The 22,022-nt window shown below is 44.8% G+C and overlaps 1 protein-coding gene across 1 annotated transcript in view; it reads left to right on the top strand.

Annotated features, from left to right (window-relative positions):
• LOC106562774 (zinc finger protein 609-like) overlaps positions 1-22,022 on the top strand; it is a 113,400-nt gene that overhangs the window by 75,554 nt on the left and 15,824 nt on the right. Inside the window, 1 exon segment of the mRNA XM_045708846.1 lies at positions 1,815-2,037. Within this exon segment, the coding sequence (XP_045564802.1) occupies positions 1,815-2,037 (223 nt within the window).

Raw genomic sequence — 22,022 nt, 5'->3', positions numbered from 1 at the left:
GAGAGAGAGAGAGAGAGAGAGAGAGAGAGAGAGAGAGAGAGAGAGAGAGAGAGAGAGAGAGAGAGAGAGAGAGAGAGAGAGAGAGAGAGAGAGAGAGAGAGAGAGAGAGAGAGAGAGAGAGAGAGAGAGAGAGAGAGAGAGAGAGAGAGAGAGAGAGAGAGAGAGAGAGAGAGAGAGAGAGAGAGAGAGAGAGAGAGAGAGAGAGAGAGAGATAGAGAGAGAAGAGAGAGAGAGAGAGATACAGAGAGAGAGAGAGAGAGAGAGAGAGAGAGGCCTGTTTTAATTTTATTGGTTTGAGCAATGAGCTGAACATAACAGTATGTTAATAACGGAATTACAAGTTTTTAAATCATTTCAATATTTATAAGTAAAATGTCAGTAATACTTGTTACTCCTGTGAACTTTAATTATCCTCCTCATGAGAGGAGATATCTGGGTTTTAGGTAACGGAATCACAAGGCAGAAAGCAATATTTCTTAAACTTACAGAAAGTAAAACATTTATCAAATGAAATGTGTGATATTATTTTGCTGTGGTGTTTACGTCAACGTTATTGTGGTTTGATGTATTTCTGACACCTTAAGACGTTTTCTGGTAGATGTTTATCCACAAATCAAAGCCTTTACTTCTGCCCCAAAGAATTGTGATGGAATAATGGAATATGGTTGTAAAATGTATCTATCCTTAATTTCCCCAAAAGATGCACTCTTAGCTTTCATTTTACACCCAATTTAATATGCTCCTATGAACTTCTCATGTTGATTCTCATGGGTCCTTTTACATGGAAATGCCCAGGGGTGGCAGGCAAATTATTGTATTTAAACATTATTCATGTGGTCAATGGGCCTATAAGCTGCATGTCAATTGTTATTTACTCAAGCCTAATTGGATCCTGCATTTGCAAAAAATAAATTGGAGCAGGGAGTGGTTTATGCCCAATTAATGCACCGTGTTTGGCAGTGCCCTGTTCCTCACGCAGATCAGAGCTAATCATTTTGAAGCACTCTAATGTTGACTGCCTTGAATTAATGAGCACTGAGCTCAGTGTCACCATGGAGCTTAAATCAGCCAGTATCTCTCTCGCGCGGTATCTCTCTCGCGCGGTTTCTCTCTGATGCATTGAGCGCACACACACCGTCTCTCTTCCCTGTACCGTCATAGTGCCTCGGAATCAATTACGGTTCCTCGCCGCCTGTTCCTTCACCACAACCAAGTCTTTAATTGAGGGAATTAGTGAGCGAGTCCATGAGATGATGCGGTATCAGATCTGGCTGAATTCGTGATGATCAGTCCATGAGATGATGCGGTGTCAGATCTGGCTGAATTCGTGATGATCAGTCCATGAGATGATGCGGTGTCAGATCTGGCTGAATTCGTGATGATCAGTCCATGAGATGATGCCGTGTCAGAGATCTGGCTGAATTCGTGATGATCAGTCCATGAGATGTGGTGCCAGGTCTGTGTAGCAAGAGAAGAGCGGGAGAGACGAGAGGGAGACCAGAGGAGGGAGAGTGCTTAACACCAGTCTCTCTCTCCTTCTCTGACCTCCAGTGGTTGGGATTGAAGCAGTTCAATGCCTTCCTGTCTGCTAATCATGGTGGTGGAGCAGAGAGAGGGAGAGAGGGGCCAAGTCCACACAACAACCACCCTTTGAATAATCAAGGCATCAGTTTACATCAAGGCCTTACTGGCATTCCTGGATGTCTCCCATGCGTTGAGACGCACTTCCTCTCTGTGGCAAACCCCTCCCACACAGTATCTGCTGCTGTATACAGAGCTTTTTAAGTGATGTGTCTTCCCCTTCTCTCTTGCAGATGGAATCTCCTGTCTCCACACCGGCCCCTCCCCCCCTCCACCTCCTGGCCGCAGTGGGGGACAACATCGCGTCCCCGTGCGAGCAGATAATGGTGCGCACTCGCTCGGTGGCGTCCAACACATCAGACGCTTCCCTGGCAACGGAGCCCGATTGCCTTGGTCCCTGCGAGCCCGGGACTAGCGTCAACCTGGAGGGCATTGTGTGGCAAGAGACCGAAGACGGTGAGTAGGCTAACATTAGCCCCTGCATAGCCCGACAATTGTTGCCACTGGTGTTCCTTTTGAACAGACAAAACAGCTGTGTTTTATTGGGCCTCAACACGTTTTGTTCAGTCTGGGCCTTGAAGATAACAGAAAGCACTTGTTTTACTCTGCCCACGGCTAAAGACGTGCATCACCTCTAACATTGGTTCATTCAAGCCTTCCACTGAGGTCAAAGTTCAAGGTCTGTTGTGGGACTATAATAACTAGCTTTCTCAGGAATTTGCCTAAAGGTTCATGTTATGCTGCAAAGACTGACCTATTGAAGGTCTCCTGACTCAAACCATGACTTGTGAAGCTGCTTTGTCAATGAAATCACACAACTGTGGGCGGGTTTGGCCTAACTGTGGGCAGGGTTGGCCTAACTGTGGACGGGCTTGGCCTCTTATATTCCATGTTACACAATTCGGCCAATTTTAGCAGTAGTTGGCACTTGGCAGGTAGATGGGATCTTCCTGGATAGAAAGATGGACAGTTCCTAGATGGCTTAATAATTTGTTAATATCCATACTAGAGGTCGACCGATTAATCGGAATGACCGATTTTCAGGTTTTCATAACAATCGGTAATCGGTATTTTTGGACACCGATTTGCCGATATTTTATTTTTATACACCTTTATTTAACTAGGCAAGTCAGTTAAGAACACATTCTTATTTTTGATGACGGCCTAGGAATTGTGGGTTAACTGCCTTGTTCAGGTGTAGAACGACAGATTTTTACCTTGTCAGCTCGGGGATTCAATCTTGCAACCTTACGATTAACTAGTCCAACGCTCTAACCACCTGCTTTACATTGCACTCCACGAGGAACTTGCCTGTTTTACGCGAATGCAGTAAGAAGCCAAGGTAAGTTGCTAGCTAGCATTAAACTTATCTTATAAAAAATAATCAATCAATCATCACTACAAATGTTTGATGATATTACTACTTTTTCTAGCCAGTCCTGCGTTGCATATAATCGATGCGGTGCGCATTCGCGAAAAAGGACTGTCATTGCTCCGTGTACCTAACCATAAACATCAATGTCTTTCTTAAAATCAATACACAAGTATATATTTTTAAACCTGCATATTTAGTTAATATTGCCTGCTAACATGAATTTCTTTTAACTATGGAAAATGTGTCATCTCTTGCAACAGAGTCAGGGTATATGAAGCAGTTTGGGCCGCCTGGCTTGTTGCGAACTGTGTGAAGACTATTTCTTCCTAACAAAGACAGCCAACTTTGCCAAACGGGGGACGATTTAACAAAAACACATTTGCGAAAAAAGCACAATCGTTGCACGACTGTACCTAACCATAAACATCAATGCCTTTCTTAAAATCAATACACAGAAGTATATATTTTTAAACCTGCATATTTAGCTAAAAGAAATCCAGATTAGCAGGCAATATTAACCAGGTGAAATTGTGTCACTTCTTGTGTTCATTGCACGCAGAGTCAGGGTATATGCAACAGTTTGGGCCGCCTGGCTCGTTGCGAACTAATTTGCCAGAATTTTACGTAATTATGACGTAACATTGAAGGTTGTGCAATGTAACAGGAATATTTAGACTTAGTGATGCCACCCGTTAGATAAAATACGGAACGGTTCCGTATTTCACTGAAAGAAAAAAAACGTTTTCTTTTCGTGATGATAGTTTCCGGATTTGACCATATTAATGACCAAAGGCTCGTATTTCTGTGTGTTTATTATATTATAATTAAGTCTATGATTTGATAGAGCAGTCTGACTGAGTGGTGGTAGGCACCAGCAGGCTCGTAAGCATTCATTCAAACAGCACTTTCGTGCATTTTGCCAGCAGCTCTTCGCAATGCTTCAAGCATTGCGCTGTTTATGACTTAAAGCCTATCAACTCCCAAGATTAGGCTGGTGTAACCAATGTGAAGCCGGGTGCGCGCTAATAGCGTTTCAAACGTCACTCGCTCTGAGACTTGGAGTAGTTGTTCCCCTTGCTCTGCATGGGTAAAGCTGCATCGAGGGTGGCTGTTGTCGATGTGTTCCTGGTTCGAGCCCAGGTAAAAGCGAGGAGAGGGACGGAAGCTATACTGTTACACTGGCAATACTAAAGTGCCTATAAGAACATCCAATAGTCAAATGTATATGAAATACAAATCGTATGGAGAGAAATAGTCCTATAATTCCTATAATAACTACAACCTAAAACTTCTTACCTGGGAATATTGAAGACATGTTTAAAGGAACCACCAGCTTTCATATGTTCTCATGTTCTGAGCAAGGAACTTAAACGTTAGCTTTCTTACATGGCACATATTGCACTTTTACTTTCTTCTCCAACACTTTGTTTTTGCATTATTTAAACCAAATTGAACATGTTTCATTATTTATTTGAGGCTAAATTTATTTTATTGGTGTATTATATTAAGTTAAAATAAGTGTTCATTCAGTATTGTTGTAATTGTCATTATTACAAATATATTCTAAAAACCGGCCGATTAATCGGCATCTGCCTTTTTTTGGGTCCTCCAATAATCGGTATCGGCGTTGAAAAATCATAATCGGTCGACCTCTAATCCATACTCAACAGAACCCCTGGCAACACAAAGCCAGACTTCTTTTCAACTCTGCCTGATGGGTAGTAGGCCATTGGCAACTCTCCCACAACGTCGGTCTGAGTGAAACACTACTTCTTTGATCACACACATGCTATACATTCATTCCATTTTAAATGTGTATCACCAGCAGACCCAGTTTACAGGGCCTGAATAACTTCCCCTAATCTTCTGTCACACATGCAAAATAATGCAAACACCTAATCTTCAAAGCGGTGCATGTTCAATCGCTCAGTACGCATGCGGGGTACAAATCGCCCACACAGCCACAGTCAATGCGCCCTTCGATGCGCCCGTTCTAAGCCACTGAATATAAAGGCCGCCGCCTCATCAACATTCCCAGTCCTCCATGGCGGCTCCAGCTGTGGGCACTGGGTCTTATTCATCCCAGTCCTCCATGGCGGCTCCAGCCGTGGGCACTGGGTCTTATTCATCCCAGTCCTCCATGGCGGCTCCAGCCGTGGGCACTGGGTCTTATTCATCCCAGTCCTCCATGGCGGCTCCAGCCGTGGGCACTGGGTCTTATTCATCCCAGTCCTCTATGGCGGCTCCAGCCGTGGGCACCTGGGTCTTATTCATCCCAGTCCTCTATGGCGGCTCCAGCCGTGGGCACTGGGTCTTATTCATCCCAGTCCTCCATGGCGGCTCCAGCCGTGGGCACTGGGTCTTATTCATCCCAGTCCTCTATGGCGGCTCCAGCCTCAGGGAGAGCACACAGCCAGCTGCCCCCTGACTCGGTCTCCCAGCAAGGGAAGAGAAAGCGACTGCCGGGTCAGGGAGGTTGTTGGGAGGATGAGGCGGCTCCAGACAAGGCTACTACATCTGTTAGTGACATGTCTGTGGCTGCAAGCCAGCCAGCCAGCACCTACTATGAGTGCTGTTTGGTTCGCTCTCCCTGGGGACTGTTTGGCTCGCTCTCCCTGGGGGCTGTTTGGCTCGCTCTCCCTGGGGACTGTTTGGCTCGCTCTCCCTGGGGACTGTTTGGCTCGCTCTCCCTGGGGACTGTTTGGCTCGCTCTCCCTGGGGGCTGTTTGGCTCGCTCTCCCTGGGGGCTGTTTGGCTCGCTCTCCCTGGGGACTGTTTGGCTCGCTCTCCCTGGGGACTGTTTGGCTCGCTCTCCCTGGGGACTGTTTGGCTCGCTCTCCCTGGGGGCTGTTTGGCTCGCTCTCCCTGGGGGCTGTTTGGCTCGCTCTCCCTGGGGGCTGTTTGGCTCGCTCTCCCTGGGGGCTGTTTGGTAGTGGTTGATAGACCCCAGTGTGCTAATGTGATTCCACTCTGCTGGGCTCAGGGAGGAGGTGGGAGGGGGTCAGTGGTTTCAGAGCGGGGAGGAGGTGGGAGAGGTCAGTGGTTTCAGAGCGGGGAGGGGGTCAGTGTTTCAGAGCGGGGAGGTGGTGGGAGGGGGTCAGTGGTTTCAGAGCGGGAGGAGGTGGGAGAGGGTCACTGGTTTCAGAGCGGGGAGGAGGTGGGAGAGGGTCAGTGGTTTCAGAGCGGGGAGGGGGTCAGTGGTTTCAGAGCGGGGAGGAGGTGGGAGAGGGTCAGTGGTTTCAGAGGTGGGAGGGGGTCAGTGGTTTCAGAGGTGGGAGGGGGTCAGTGGTTTCAGAGGTGGGAGGGGGTCGGTTTCAGAGCGGGGAGGAGGTGGGAGAGGGTCAGTGGTTTCAGAGCGGGGGGGAGGTGGGAGGGGGTCAGTGGTTTCAGAGGAGGTGGGAGGGGGTCAGTGGTTTCAGAGCAGGGAGGTGGGAGGGGGGTCAGTGGTTTCAGAGGTGGGAGGGGGGTCAGTGGTTTCAGAGGGAGGTGGTGGGAGGGGGTCAGTGGTTTCAGAGCGGGGAGGAGGTGGGAGGGGGTCAGTGGTTTCAGAGCGGGGGGAGGTGGGAGGGGGTCAGTGGTTTCAGAGCGGGGGGAGGTGGGAGGGGGCCAGTGGTTTCAGAGCAGGGAGGAGGTGGGAGGGGGTCAGTGGTTTCAGAGCGGGGAGGAGGTGGGAGGGGGTCAGTGGTTTCAGAGCGGGGAGGTGGTGGGAGGGGGTCAGTGGTTTCAGAGCGGGGAGGTGGTGGGAGGGGGTCAGTAATTTCAGAGCGGGGAGGAGGTGGGAGGGGGTCAGTGGTTTCAGAGCGGGGAGGAGGTGGGAGGGGGTCAGTGGTTTCAGAGCAGGGAGGAGGTGGGAGGGGGTCAGTGGTTTCAGAGCGGGAGGATGTGGGAGAGGGTCAGTGGTTTCAGAGCGGGGAGGGGGTCAGTGGTTTCAGAGCGGGAGGGGGTCAGTGGTTTCAGAGCGGGGAGGAGGTGGGAGGGGGTCAGTGATTTCAGAGCGGGGAGGAGGTGGGAGAGGGTCAGTGGTTTCAGAGCGGGGAGGGGGTCAGTGGATTCAGAGCGGGGAGGAGGTGGGAGGGGGTCAGTGGTTTCAGAGCGGGAGGATGTGGGAGAGGGTCAGTGGTTTCAGAGCGAGGAGGAGGTGGGAGGGGGTCAGTGGTTTCAGAGCGGGGAGGAGGTGGGAGGGGGTCAGTGGTTTCAGAGCGGGAGGATGTGGGAGAGGGTCAGTGGTTTCAGAGCGGGGAGGGGGTCAGTGGTTTCAGAGCGGGGAGGGGGTCAGTGGATTCAGAGCGGGGAGGAGGTGGGAGGGGGTCAGTGGTTTCAGAGCAGGAGGATGTGGGAGATGGTCAGTGGTTTCAGAGCGGGGAGGAGGTGGGAGAGGGTCAGTGGTTTCAGAGCGGGGAGGGGGTCAGTGGTTTCAGAGCGGGGAGGGGGTCAGTGGTTTCAGAGCGGGGGAGGGGGTCAGTGGTTTCAGAGCGGGAGGGGGTCAGTGGTTTCAGAGCGGGAGGGGGTCAGTGGTTTCAGAGCGGGGAGGGGGTCAGTGGTTTCAGAGATGGGAGGGGGTCAGTGGTTTCAGAGCGGGGAGGGGGTCAGTGGTTTCAGAGCGGGGAGGGGGTGGGAGGGGGTCAGTGGTTTCAGAGCGGGGAGGAGGTGGGAGAGGGTCAGTGGTTTCAGAGCGGGGAGGAGGTGGGAGAGGGTCAGTGGTTTCAGAGCGGGGAGGGGGTCAGTGGTTTCAGAGCGGGAAGGAGGGGGTCAGTAGTTTCAGAGCGGGGAGGAGGTGGGGGGGTCAGTGGTTTCAGAGCGGGGAGGAGGTGGGGGGGGTCAGTGGTTTCAGAGCGGGAGGGGGTCAGTGGTTTCAGAGCGGGGAGGGGGTCAGTGGTTTCAGAGCGGGGAGGAGGTGGGAGGGGGTCAGTGGTTTCAGAGCGGGGAGGAGGTGGGAGAGGGTCAGTGGTTTCAGAGCGGGAGGATGTGGGAGAGGATCACTGGTTTCAGAGCGGGGAGGAGGTGGGAGAGGGTCAGTGGTTTCAGAGCGGGGAGGGGGTCAGTGGTTTCAGAGCGGGGAGGAGGTGGGAGAGGGTCAGTGGTTTCAGAGCGGGGGGATTGGGAGGAGAAGCACTCTGTTCTGCAGGTGTGGACTGTTGTTATGGTCCCCGGTGCTGGAGAAACATTTGGGGTTGCCGGAGTGCATATCCCCTCGCTTTGAAGCCAGTGTTTTGTCTCTCTGAAGTGGACAGATCTATATCTCAGTGACACCCTGTGTGGGTGGACAGTGAGTGGAACAAACAAGTCCTCTGGTAGAGATCACATAGATAAAAGCACTTTAAAACACCTCCCCATAGCTTGTAACACATCTCTACATTTATTTGTGTTTGTTTAAATAAAAAATGTACCTTTTTTATTTAGTCAGGTAAGATTGATAAAAACACATTTTCTTTTATAATAGCATAGATTCTCCTATGCTAGTTTTATCCACAGTTGAACAACAACCTATTGGCTAGGGTTTAATCGGAGCCCAGTTACTCAGTTCCTTTTCAAGGCTCTATGTTCCCCTTCTCCACCGAGAGAGACTTAAAAACAGACAACTTAACACATGGGAACCAAATGAGTAAACCTAGGCATGAGCAGAGCAACGCTCCGCAGAGCCCCAGAGCCAATCAGAGAACAGTGTGATTACCTGTGATGTTAAGCAGTTCTGCCTCCTCCTGCATGGCAACTCTCACATGGAGCTGCTCAGGCATGCAGTGTGGCGAGCATGTAGCTTGTTTAGCATGCCGCACAACAGCTGCATTTTCACCTCTGCCTTTTGCCCTTGTGGGAGTCAATGAACAACAGACACCAGTTAAACGTCTGCACCTCGCCAGAATGAAGCGCTCCAGAGAAAGGAAGGGTGGTTGAGGTGGAGGGAAAAAAAGAAGAATCTAGTCCCAAAAAAACATGCCCTGCCGGATTCACCTTTTCCCCAGGCTTCTGATATTATGTCTAGTCTCAGCATGAATGATTTATCCAATGTAATATGCGCTTAAAGGTAACAACCTAGATACATTTGACCTCCAAATGACCACCTTTTAAAGGTACGTTATGCATCCGTATGTGAATCAATTAGCTTTTCACCCATGTGAAGGAGCTTGTGCAGTCTCCACCCTCTGACACATTCAACCATGAACATGAGAGAGGCGAAGAGAGAAGGAGAGTCTGGCATGGAGGCGTTTGAGTCGGCTGGCTTGCAGTGCAGGAAATGAAGACCAAGGGAGGAGCAGGGATGGTATTTTAAGGCTGAGCTCTGACACACATCCCTCAGCGTGGATATGGTGACAGGCTAGGGTCTCCGCTGCAGTGCCCTGGGCCAACCTTCCCAGGACTCGCACGCCGCTGATACTTCCAAAATGTCAGCTCTGAAAATCGTAGGAAAGTTTATTGCTCTTGAAGTGCGGCCCAGAAAGCCTCTCGCTCCGAGGGCCAGGGAACACAGCTGATTCCCAGCCAACGCTGTTTTACCCCTGTCAACCTCTCTTTCTCTCTCCACACACAGCAGGCTATTCCCCTAGCGGTCACACAGGCACTATGCCTTAATAGATCAATAATACAGGCTGATTGGGAAAAATGTTTCCTGGATTGTTTATACATTTACATCATTGGAGGATTAAGACTGTTAGCTTTAGCCGCCGTAGTTATTTGGCATTGGAGCAGAAAAAGAGGTCGCTACAAAACGGATATTATCATATAAACATTTGGAGAAGTCTTTTAAGCAGTGCTGACTTGTCAGTGTTTGGAGGAAGCGTGTATGAAAGGTCCTCTGGGTTCTCCATGCTGTCTTACTCTTTTCATCACCCCCACCTGTCAAAGGCTTCATTGAAATGTTTTTCTAAAGGGGTGACGCCTTGCTCTCGTTGAGCTTGCTCAGTGCTATGTCCTTGATGTACCGGAGCGAACATTGACAGGAGGCCCGTAGCTGTCTACACTGGCCAGCGAGGAAGAAGGGGAGGGGAAAAAATCGAACTCTTGTTTTAACAGTAGAGGAGGACATGTCAGGAAGAACGGAAGAATTAAATGGATGTTCAATTGAGCCTTGACTTTCTCCCTTCACCTCCCTCCCTTCACCTCCTTCCCTCCACCTCATTCCTCCTTTCTGTAGTCTTCACTTCATATCAATGGGCTTTGTCCAATTGTCAAAGTGGCCAATTTCCCGAGTGCTGCTTGCAGCTCACCACACAAGACACATTTGGAATTGAAATTCCATGCTGTCCAAAGGGCAGGCCCATTCTTTCAGGCTGACAACTGCGATCTTCCATACACTCCAATAGACCGCAACCTTAACCCACTCCAATAGACCGCAACCTTAACCCACTCCAATAGACCGCAACCTTAACCCACTCTAATAGACCGCAACCTTAACCCACTCCAATAGACCGCAACCTTAACCCACTCCAATAGACCGCAACCTTAACCCACTCCAATAGACCGCAACCTTAACCCACTCCAATAGACCGCAACCTTAACCCACTCCAATAGACCGCAACCTTAACCCACTCCAATAGACCGCAACCTTAACCCACTCCAATAGACCGCAACCTTAACCCACTCCAATAGACCGCAACCTTAACCCACTCCAATAGACCGCAACCTTAACCCACTCCAATAGACCGCAACCTTAACCCACTCCAATAGACCGCAACCTTAACCCACTCCAATAGACCGCAACCTTAACCCACTCCAATAGACCGCAAACTTAACCCACTCCAATAGACCGCAAACTTAACCCACTCCAATAGACCGCAACCTTAACCCACTCCAATAGACCGCAACCTTAACCCACTCCAATAGACCGCAACCTTAACCCACTCCAATAGACCGCAACCTTAACCCACTCCAATAGACCGCAACCTTAACCCACTCCAATAGACCGCAACCTTAACCCACTCCAATAGACCGCAACCTTAACCCACTCCAATAGACTTGATGTAAAAGCAATAGAGGAGCCAGATGGCCCCTGACCACTGAAGTCATTAAGAGATACCATGTTACACACCACAACTACCATTTGACTAATGTTCTTTTGACAAACTCGACCCTCCCCCCTCCCCATTCATTTATCATAAAGAGATGGAAAGTTGGAAGTTTTGGACTTGAACCTTGAGATTTAACCAATACATCAGTATTTTCTTTGTTCAGTGCCGCTCCAGAAGTAATTTATCATGTACATTCAATAGAAATGTCAAACAGGAAATGTTATCAATTTATCCTCTCCTGTATGTTGCTTTCAGAATGTTGAGTGCACATTCGTACAGAGTGACTTACACACTAATAAGACCCAACAGGAGCTCATTTTCAGGAGAAAAACGTTTTTCTGCTAACAACATTATAACCATGTGAAATGCACACAAATAACCTGGATATCACCCAAACCATGGAAAAATATGACCTTTCAGACTTAGCTTTTCTGGTTAAAATGGCAAGTTAATCAAATGTTGAACTGAGGTCATAGTTTGAGGATGTGTTACACACACAGCGCCCAATAGAAACGTATGTATCTATTAACCCTTCATCACCCGATGTGAGACAATGCATGATGAAACAAGCCTTGGATTTCAACTTCCACTCTGATTTTAATGTATGGTGGCTGATGGGAAATCAATGTTACTAGTATGCTTTCAGACATTGACAGCACAAGAACTAAAGCCACTGATGTGTTCTTTAAATTGAGATTCATATTTTAATTTGAATGCTACTAAGTTCGATATGCGTCTTGCGCACATCAAAGTATTTCACCATTTCAAATGACACATGAATTGAATCTTTCTAGCTAGCTTTTTGTTGCACACCATTAATGCCAGCTCCAGTATTAGCACAATGCCTGTATCATTCCCCTGTAGTTAACTGATGTGTATCCCTTACATACCACCATCATCTAACACTGTTCTAACACCATTAATACCAGCTCCAGTATTAGCACAATGCCTGTATCATTCCCCTGTCGTTAACTGATGTGTATCCACACCATTTTTCTCAGAGTTCTCTCTTATCTCCACGGTCCCTTGATGAACCAGGCTGTCATGGCAACATGGCTGGTGTGAGCAAAGTGCTTTAACCCCCACAGGGACACGTAGAGGTTTACAAACCTTATTAGCAGGCATATTTACATCAGTCGCTCGCTGTGTGTGTGCACAGTGATAATTACCTCAGCTGATTGTACGGCACGTATGAACGATTGAGCTTTTTCTGAGGGCTTTTAGCAGGATTATTAAATCAATTTACACAACCTTTTCTCTTAACCGAAACTTTAAATAAAACCGTTTGTGTTCAACCTTCTCTTATTTCACTGACATGATGCCATGATTGATAATTTGGCTTAGCTGCATTTGTAGCAGTTAAAGAGATTGTAACAAACTCATTATCTCTGAACCTTAAAGGGGCAAAACAAGTGGCGGGCTGACCAGTTTGGTGTTGTTTCAATTGCATATCAAATGAAATCATTTGATTTGTCACATGCACCGAATACAACCGGTGTAGAGCTTACGTGAAATGCTTTCTTACAAGCCCTTAACCTGCAGTTCAAGAAATAGAGTTAAGTAAAGATTTACAAATAATAAAATAAATAGTAACACAATAAAATAGCAATAACGAGGCTATATACAGGGGGTACCAGTACCGAGTCAATGTGTGGGGGTACAGGTTAGTCGAAGTGACTGCATAGATAATAAACAGCGAGAAGGAGCATTGTAAAAACAAAGGATGTGGGGTTGGGGGTGTAAATAGTCTGGGTGGCTACCCTCTGTAGCAGGGATGCAACCAGTGAGTATGCTCTCGACGGTTCAGCTGTAGAACTTCTTGAGGATCTGGGGACCCATGCCATATCTTTTCAGACTTCTGAGGGGGAAAAGGCTTTGTTGTGCCCTCTTCACATGTCTTGGTATGTTTGGACCATGATAGTTTGTTGGTGATGTGGACACCACGGATCTTGAAACTCAACCCACTCCACTACCACAATGTCAATGGGGGCCTGTTCGGCCCTCCTTAATCTATAGTCCACAATCAGCTCCTTTGTCTTGCTTACATTGAGATGAGTTTGTTGACCTGGCAACACACTGCCAGGTCTCTGACCTCCTGCCTACAGGCTGTCTCATCGTTGTCGGTGATCAGGCCTACCACCGTTGTTGTCAGCAAACTTAATGATGGTGTTGGAGTCGTGTTTGGCCACGCAGTCATGGGTGAACAGGGAGTACAGGAGGGAACTAAGCATGCATCCCATGTTGAGGATCAGCGTGGCAGATGTGTTGTTGCCTACCCTTACAAAACTGGGGGCAGCCCGTCAGGAAGTCCAGGATCCAGTTGCAGAGGGAGGCGTTCAGTCCCAGGGTCCTTAGCTTAGTGATGAGATTAGAGGTCACTATGGTGTTGAACGCTGAGCTGTAGTCAATGAACAGCATTCTCACATAGGTGTTTCTTTAGTCCAGGTGGGAAAGGGCAGTGTGGAGTGCGTTTGAAATTGCATCATCTGTGGAGCTGTTGGGGCGGTATGTGAATTGGAGCGGGTCTAGGGTTTCCGGGATGGTGGTACTGTGAGCCATGACCAGCCTTTCGAAGCACTTCATGGCCACCGACGTGAGTGCTTAGTCATTTAGGCATGTTACCTTTGCTTTCCTCAACACAGGGACTGTGGCGGTCTGCTTGAAACGTGTAGTTATTAGATTCGGTCAGGGAGAGGTTGAAAATATCAGATTGCCCCTTTGATTGGAATGGTCAGAGTAAAGGCCAAAGTCATTTTTATCCATGTGGAGCAGGAGAAATCTGAGGTACCTGAAGGACTTGTATTTGCTTTAAACCTTCATAATCACAGTCGGAGATGGAGAATGCTGAGAAGCGGCTAAAGGCGTGTTCAGTAGGAGAGGTTCAGGGGTCAGCCGTGTCCCTGTGGCCGGCAGGCTTGACCAGCTGCAGGGGAGCTGATTATGGAGCTCCCAGTAACCTAATGAAACGTGTCAGTGGGGACCTGGGAGCCGCTGACCCATGCATCCAGGAGCAACCTCCTGACTGATATTCTCTGCCATTAGGGTCTTATTCATTAGTAGTATACAAGAACCAAGGAGCCCAGTGATGGAGGGTTTAGGGACAGGGGCGCTATTTGTTGCCCAGTGGAAATGAGAGGTGAAATACAGGCCAATCGTTCTCATTAATGTTGGTTTCAATCACTTGGCTCAGGCGACCCTAATGAGGTTGATGGAAAGGGGGGAGGAGGAAGAGAGGGTGGAGGGAGAGAGGGAGGGTGAAAGGGGGAGGGTGGGCCACTGGTGTCTCTGCCTGCTTCCCCCACTGAACTCTCATTTGAAAGGGTTGACCTTGTTTTTTTTAACTGACCCTGTCTGGTCCCTTTACTGCAAACAAGTCCAGAGACTACACAGAGAGAGATCACACGTCTGGTCCCTTTACTGCAAACAAGTCCAGAGACTACACAGAGAGAGATCACACGTCTGGTCCCTTTACTGCAAACAAGTCCAGAGACTACACAGAGATCACACGTCTGGTCCCTTTACTGCAAACAAGTCCAGAGACTACACAGAGAGAGATCACACGTCTGGTCCCTTTACTGCAAACAAGTCCAGAGACTACACAGAGATCACACGTCTGGTCCCTTTACTGCAAACAAGTCCAGAGACTACACAGAGAGAGATCACACGTCTGGTCCCTTTACTGCAAACAAGTCCAGAGACTACACAGAGAGAGATCACACGTCTGGTCCCTTTACTGTAAACAAGTCCAGAGACTACACAGAGATCACACGTCTGGTCCCTTTACTGCAAACAAGTCCAGAGACTACACAGAGAGAGATCACACGTCTGGTCCCTTTACTGCAAACAAGTCCAGAGACTACACAGAGAGAGATCACACGTCTGGTCCCTTTACTGCAAACAAGTCCAGAGACTACACCGAGAGAGATCACAAACACACGTCTTCTCGATAATCAAGCTACAAACACCTTGAGGATTTCAGCCTGTCAGTTTAACTGCCTTCTGAACTGTTGAAATGATCTGCTTCATTTGTTATGTTCTAGGATGACTTTGTTTGCTGATATTGGCGTTGGGATTTTGGCAAGGAGTACATTGGTGATTATTAAGTTATGTTTCCATATGTACGCCGACATGGCTACAATAAACCCTTTTCCTAACCTGATTAGCTGTACAGTTTAGCAGATAGTATTTCGATCAACATTTTTTGTTGCTTTTAATACGTATTAACACGCGCATACAAATTCTGCCAATATTGGAGCACAGCACAGTCACTGAGTGAGTTAAATGCTGACAAAATGCCAAAGACAACATAGCTGTTCAGTTGCTTTTTCCTATTCAGCCAGTATTGGCTGCCAGTATCATTTTGCATTAGCTTGTCTGTCGAGGGGGGGGGCAGGGTGTTAAAGGTGCTGGATAAGCCCTCTAACGTCACGCAAGGCCAAACTCAATGGCCTGGCCGGCCCATCACAATGCTTTCCAGTTGGTGCCGGTTGAAAGAGCAAGGGCTGGGGGTGAGCACTAGTGTTTACCATCTGGACTGGAGTAGGACAGGGCCAGTGGCCAAGTGTCACCAGGTTCCTGTAAACGTATGTAGAAATGCCTTATACGCTCACCAACTGGCAACCACTTTCAGTGCCAGAGGCAGTCCTGCAGCAGAAAGACAGACGAGACCTGCACTAGGGAAGATGGAGGGGAGAGGGTTCGACACAGGAAAAGGAGAGGAGGGGGGAAAGAGGTTTCTTGAGCTAATAAAATACGTGCAGGAATGGAAGCTGCCAGCCAGCATTCTTGTGCTATTAGACAAGTTACTTCACTGCAGACTCCGGTTTCTACTGCAGTGCTGAGATGGCATGCTGAGGTCACCGGGCTGTGGGCTAATAAATCTAGGCTGTTTTTAAACCAGGAGACTACTTGCTCTCGTCTGCAACCCTATGCTTTTTTTGTAGGTGTTTTTATTATTGAATTTGTCAACGAAAAAAATTACTTACCTTGCAAATTATCACCGGTCATAAATTCTCATCAGCTTTAGATAAGTTTGTGTCATATTATGATCAGCCTTAAACAGTTATGTTTTTATTTTATGTGTGGTCATTGAGTAACACAGTTCTGGAGAGAGGTGTAGCAGACTTAACCTATCAGTGTTGGTGTATCTTGTATTCTCCAAACTGATCTGTGATTTCCACTAGTGTGTGTGATTTTGGCTATTGTATGATCTCACCTCAAGTCATCCCATTGGATGATCTCACCTCAAGCTAAAGTTGGATTTAATGTGCCAGGTCATATATCTCCTAGCCTGGTCATGCATGCCTAGAAAAACTAGTGGTTCTGAGTGCTGCCAACTTGACGCCAGTGAAATGACAACACAGTAACCCCCTAGTCAGCCTCAGCCACATACCAGAACAGTTGAGGATATTCCTGCTTCTCTCCTGCAGCGCTGGCTGCTGATGCCCAGAACATCAGACATTAATTTAACAATATCTTTGCTCTGGCACTCCGCTAAGGCCTCCTAGCAGAATCATTAAGCTCTGCTGGATCGTTACACCCTCAGGCTGAGTATGAACTACAGAGCCATCACTAAAGCAAAGGCCTCATATGTGTTTTTCCCTGTAATAGCACAATCTTTTTCTCACTGTGAAGTCTGATGCTTGGTAACAAAGTCAAGACGGAGGGCAGAAAATCTTTTTAAATACGAATAAGAAAACTATCGGTGCTACCGAAGCATCTTGCAGTGGTAATGTAGAACCAACAACATTACAATAGACAGCAGTAATGTAGAAACGATAACATTACAATAGACAGCAGTAATGGGGAACTGACAACATTATAATAGACAGCAGTAATGATGAACTGACAACATTATAATAGACAGCAGTAATGATGAACTGACAACATTATAATAGACAGCAGTAATGGAGAACTGACAACATTACAATAGACAGCAGTAATGATGAACTGACAACATTACAATAGACAGCAGTAATGGGGAACTGACAACATTATAATAGACAGCAGTAATGATGAACTGACAACATTATAATAGACAGCAGTAATGATGAACTGACAACATTACAATAGACAGCAGTAATGGAGAACTGACAACATTACAATAGACAGCAGTAATGATGAACCGACAACATTATAATAGACAGCAGTAATGGGGAACTGACAACATTATAATAGACAGCAGTAATGATGAACCGACAACATTATAATAGACAGCAGTAATGGAGAACTGACAACATTATAATAGACAGCAGTAATGGAGAACTGACAACATTACAATAGACAGCAGTAATGGGGAACTGACAACATTATAATAGACAGCAGTAATGATGAACTGACAACATTATAATAGACAGCAGTAATGATGAACTGACAACATTACAATAGACAGCAGTAATGGAGAACTGACAACATTACAATAGACAGCAGTAATGGAGAACTGACAACATTACAATAGACAGCAGTAATGGAGAACTGACAACATTATAATAGACAGCAGTAATGATGAACTGACAACATTACAATAGACAGCAGTAATGGAGAACTGACAACATTACAATAGACAGCAGTAATGGAGAACTGACAACATTACAATAGACAGCAGTAATGGAGAACTGACAACATTACAATAGACTGCAGTAATGGGGAACTGACAACATTATAATAGACAGCAGTAATGGAGAACTGACAACATTATAATAGACAGCAGTAATGGAGAACTGACAACATTACAATAGACAGCAGTAATGATGAACTGACAACATTACAATAGACAGCAGTAATGGGGAACTGACAACATTATAATAGACAGCAGTAATGATGAACTGACAACATTATAATAGACAGGAGTAATGATGAACTGACAACATTACAATAGACAGCAGTAATGGAGAACTGACAACATTACAATAGACAGCAGTAATGATGAACCGACAACATTATAATAGACAGCAGTAATGGGGAACTGACAACATTATAATAGACAGCAGTAATGATGAACTGACAACATTATAATAGACAGCAGTAATGATGAACTGACAACATTACAATAGACAGCAGTAATGGAGAACTGACAACATTACAATAGACAGCAGTAATGATGAACTGACAACATTATAATAGACAGCAGTAATGGAGAACTGACAACATTACAATAGACAGCAGTAATGATGAACTGACAACATTACAATAGACAGCAGTAATGGGGAACTGACAACATTATAATAGACAGCAGTAATGATGAACTGACAACATTATAATAGACAGCAGTAATGATGAACTGACAACATTACAATAGACAGCAGTAATGGAGAACTGACAACATTACAATAGACAGCAGTAATGATGAACCGACAACATTATAATAGACAGCAGTAATGGGGAACTGACAACATTATAATAGACAGCAGTAATGATGAACTGACAACATTACAATAGACAGCAGTAATGATGAACTTACAACATTACAATAGACAGCAGTAATGGAGAACTGACAACATTACAATAGACAGCAGTAATGATGAACTGACAACATTACAATAGACAGCAGTAATGATGAACTGACAACATTATAATAGACAGCAGTAATGATGAACTGACAACATTATAATAGACAGCAGTAATGATGAACTGACAACATTACAATAGACAGCAGTAATGTAGAAACGATAACATTACAATAGACAGCAGTAATGTAGAACCAACAACATTACAATAGACAGCAGTAATGTAGAAACGATAACATTACAATAGACAGCAGTAATGGAGAACTGACAACATTACAATAGACAGCAGTAATGTAGAAACGATAACATTACAATAGACAGCAGTAATGATTAACTGACAACATTACAATAGACTGCAGTAATGGAGAACTGACAACATTACAATAGACAGCAGTAATGTACAACCAACAACATTACAATAGACAGCAGTAATGGAGAACTGACAACATTACAATAGACTGCAGTAATGATTAACTGACAACATTACAATAGACTGCAGTAATGGAGAACTGACAACATTACAATAGACAGCAGTAATGATGAACTGACAACATTACAATAGACAGCAGTAATGATGAACCGACAACATTATAATAGACAGCAGTAATGGGGAACTGACAACATTATAATAGACAGCAGTAATGGTGAACTGACAACATTATAATAGACAGCAGTAATGTAGAACCAACAACATTACCATAGACAGCAGTAATGGTGAACTGACAACATTATAATAGACAGCAGTAATGGGGAACTGACAACATTATAATAGACAGCAGTAATGATGAACTGACAACATTATAATAGACAGCAGTAATGATGAACTGACAACATTATAATAGACAGCAGTAATGATGAACTGACAACATTATAATAGACAGCAGTAATGATGAACTGACAACATTATAATAGACAGCAGTAATGGAGAACTGACAACATTATAATAGACAGCAGTAATGGAGAACTGACAACATTATAATAGACAGCAGTAATGGAGAACTGACAACATTATAATAGACAGCAGTAATGATGAACTGACAACATTACAATAGACAGCAGTAATGGAGAACTGACAACATTACAATAGACAGCAGTAATGGAGAACTGACAACATTATAATAGACAGCAGTAATGGAGAACTGACAACATTATAATAGACAGCAGTAATGGAGAACTGACAACATTATAATAGACAGCAGTAATGATTAACTGACAACATTACAATAGACTGCAGTAATGGAGAACTGACAACATTACAATAGACTGCAGTAATGGAGAACTGACAACATTACAATAGACAGCAGTAATGTAGAACCAACAACATTACAATAGACAGCAGTAATGGAGAACTGACAACATTACAATAGACTGCAGTAATGGAGAACTGACAACATTATAATAGACAGCAGTAATGTAGAACCGACAACATTACAATAGACAGCAGTAATGGGGAACTGACAAAATTATAATAGACAGCAGTAATGATGAACTGACAACATTATAATAGACAGCAGTAATGATGAACTGACAACATTATAATAGACAGCAGTAATGATGAACTGACAACATTATAATAGACAGCAGTAATGATGAACTGACAACATTATAATAGACAGCAGTAATGATGAACTGACAACATTATAATAGACAGCAGTAATGATGAACTGACAACATTATAATAGACAGCAGTAATGATGAACTGACAACATTATAATAGACAGCAGTAATGATGAACTGACAACATTATAATAGACAGCAGTAATGGAGAACTGACAACATTACAATAGACAGCAGTAATGATGAACTGACAACATTACAATAGACAGCAGTAATGATGAACTGACAACATTAACAGCAGAATTACAATAGACAGCAGTAATGGAGAACTGACAACATTACAATAGACAGCAGTAATGATGAACCGACAACATTATAATAGACAGCAGTAATGGGGAACTGACAACATTATAATAGACAGCAGTAATGATGAACTGACAACATTATAATAGACAGCAGTAATGATGAACTGACAACATTACAATAGACAGCAGTAATGGAGAACTGACAACATTACAATAGACAGCAGTAATGATGAACCGACAACATTATAATAGACAGCAGTAATGGGGAACTGACAACATTATAATAGACAGCAGTAATGATGAACTGACAACATTATAATAGACAGCAGTAATGATGAACTGACAACATTACAATAGACAGCAGTAATGGAGAACTGACAACATTATAATAGACAGCAGTAATGATGAACTGACAACATTACAATAGACAGCAGTAATGATGAACTGACAACATTACAATAGACAGCAGTAATGGAGAACTGACAACATTATAATAGACAGCAGTAATGGAGAACTGACAACATTACAATAGACAGCAGTAATGGGGAACTGACAACATTATAATAGACAGCAGTAATGATGAACTGACAACATTACAATAGACAGCAGTAATGGAGAACTGACAACATAATAGACAGCAGTAATGATGAACTGACAACATTACAATAGACAGCAGTAATGGAGAACTGACAACATTATAATAGACAGCAGTAATGGAGAACTGACAACATTACAATAGACAGCAGTAATGGGGAACTGACAACATTATAATAGACAGCAGTAATGATGAACTGACAACATTATAATAGACAGCAGTAATGATGAACTGACAACATTACAATAGACAGCAGTAATGGAGAACTGACAACATTATAATAGACAGCAGTAATGGAGAACTGACAACATTACAATAGACAGCAGTAATGGAGAACTGACAACATTACAATAGACAGCAGTAATGATGAACTGACAACATTACAATAGACAGCAGTAATGATGAACTGACAACATTATAATAGACAGCAGTAATGATGAACTGACAACATTACAATAGACAGCAGTAATGGAGAACTGACAACATTACAATAGACAGCAGTAATGGAGAACTGACAACATTATAATAGACAGCAGTAATGGAGAACTGACAACATTACAATAGACAGCAGTAATGGAGAACTGACAACATTACAATAGACAGCAGTAATGATGAACTGACAACATTATAATAGACAGCAGTAATGATTAACTGACAACATTATAATAGACAGCAGTAATGGAGAACTGACAACATTACAATAGACAGCAGTAATGATGAACTGACAACATTATAATAGACAGCAGTAATGATGAACTGACAACATTACAATAGACAGCAGTAATGGAGAACTGACAACATTACAATAGACAGCAGTAATGATGAACTGACAACATTATAATAGACAGCAGTAATGGAGAACTGACAACATTATAATAGACAGCAGTAATGATTAACTGACAACATTATAATAGACAGCAGTAATGATGAACTGACAACATTATAATAGACAGCAGTAATGATGAACTGACAACATTATAATAGACAGCAGTAATGATGAACTGACAACATTATAATAGACAGCAGTAATGATGAACTGACAACATTATAATAGACAGCAGTAATGGAGAACTGACAACATTACAATAGACAGCAGTAATG

Source organism: Salmo salar, chromosome ssa26 (assembly GCF_905237065.1).
Source record: "Salmo salar chromosome ssa26, Ssal_v3.1, whole genome shotgun sequence".
Lineage (NCBI taxonomy): Eukaryota > Metazoa > Chordata > Actinopteri > Salmoniformes > Salmonidae > Salmo > Salmo salar.
The sequence above is the reverse complement of the archived record's forward strand: the minus strand, read 5'-3'. Positions and strand labels throughout refer to the sequence as shown.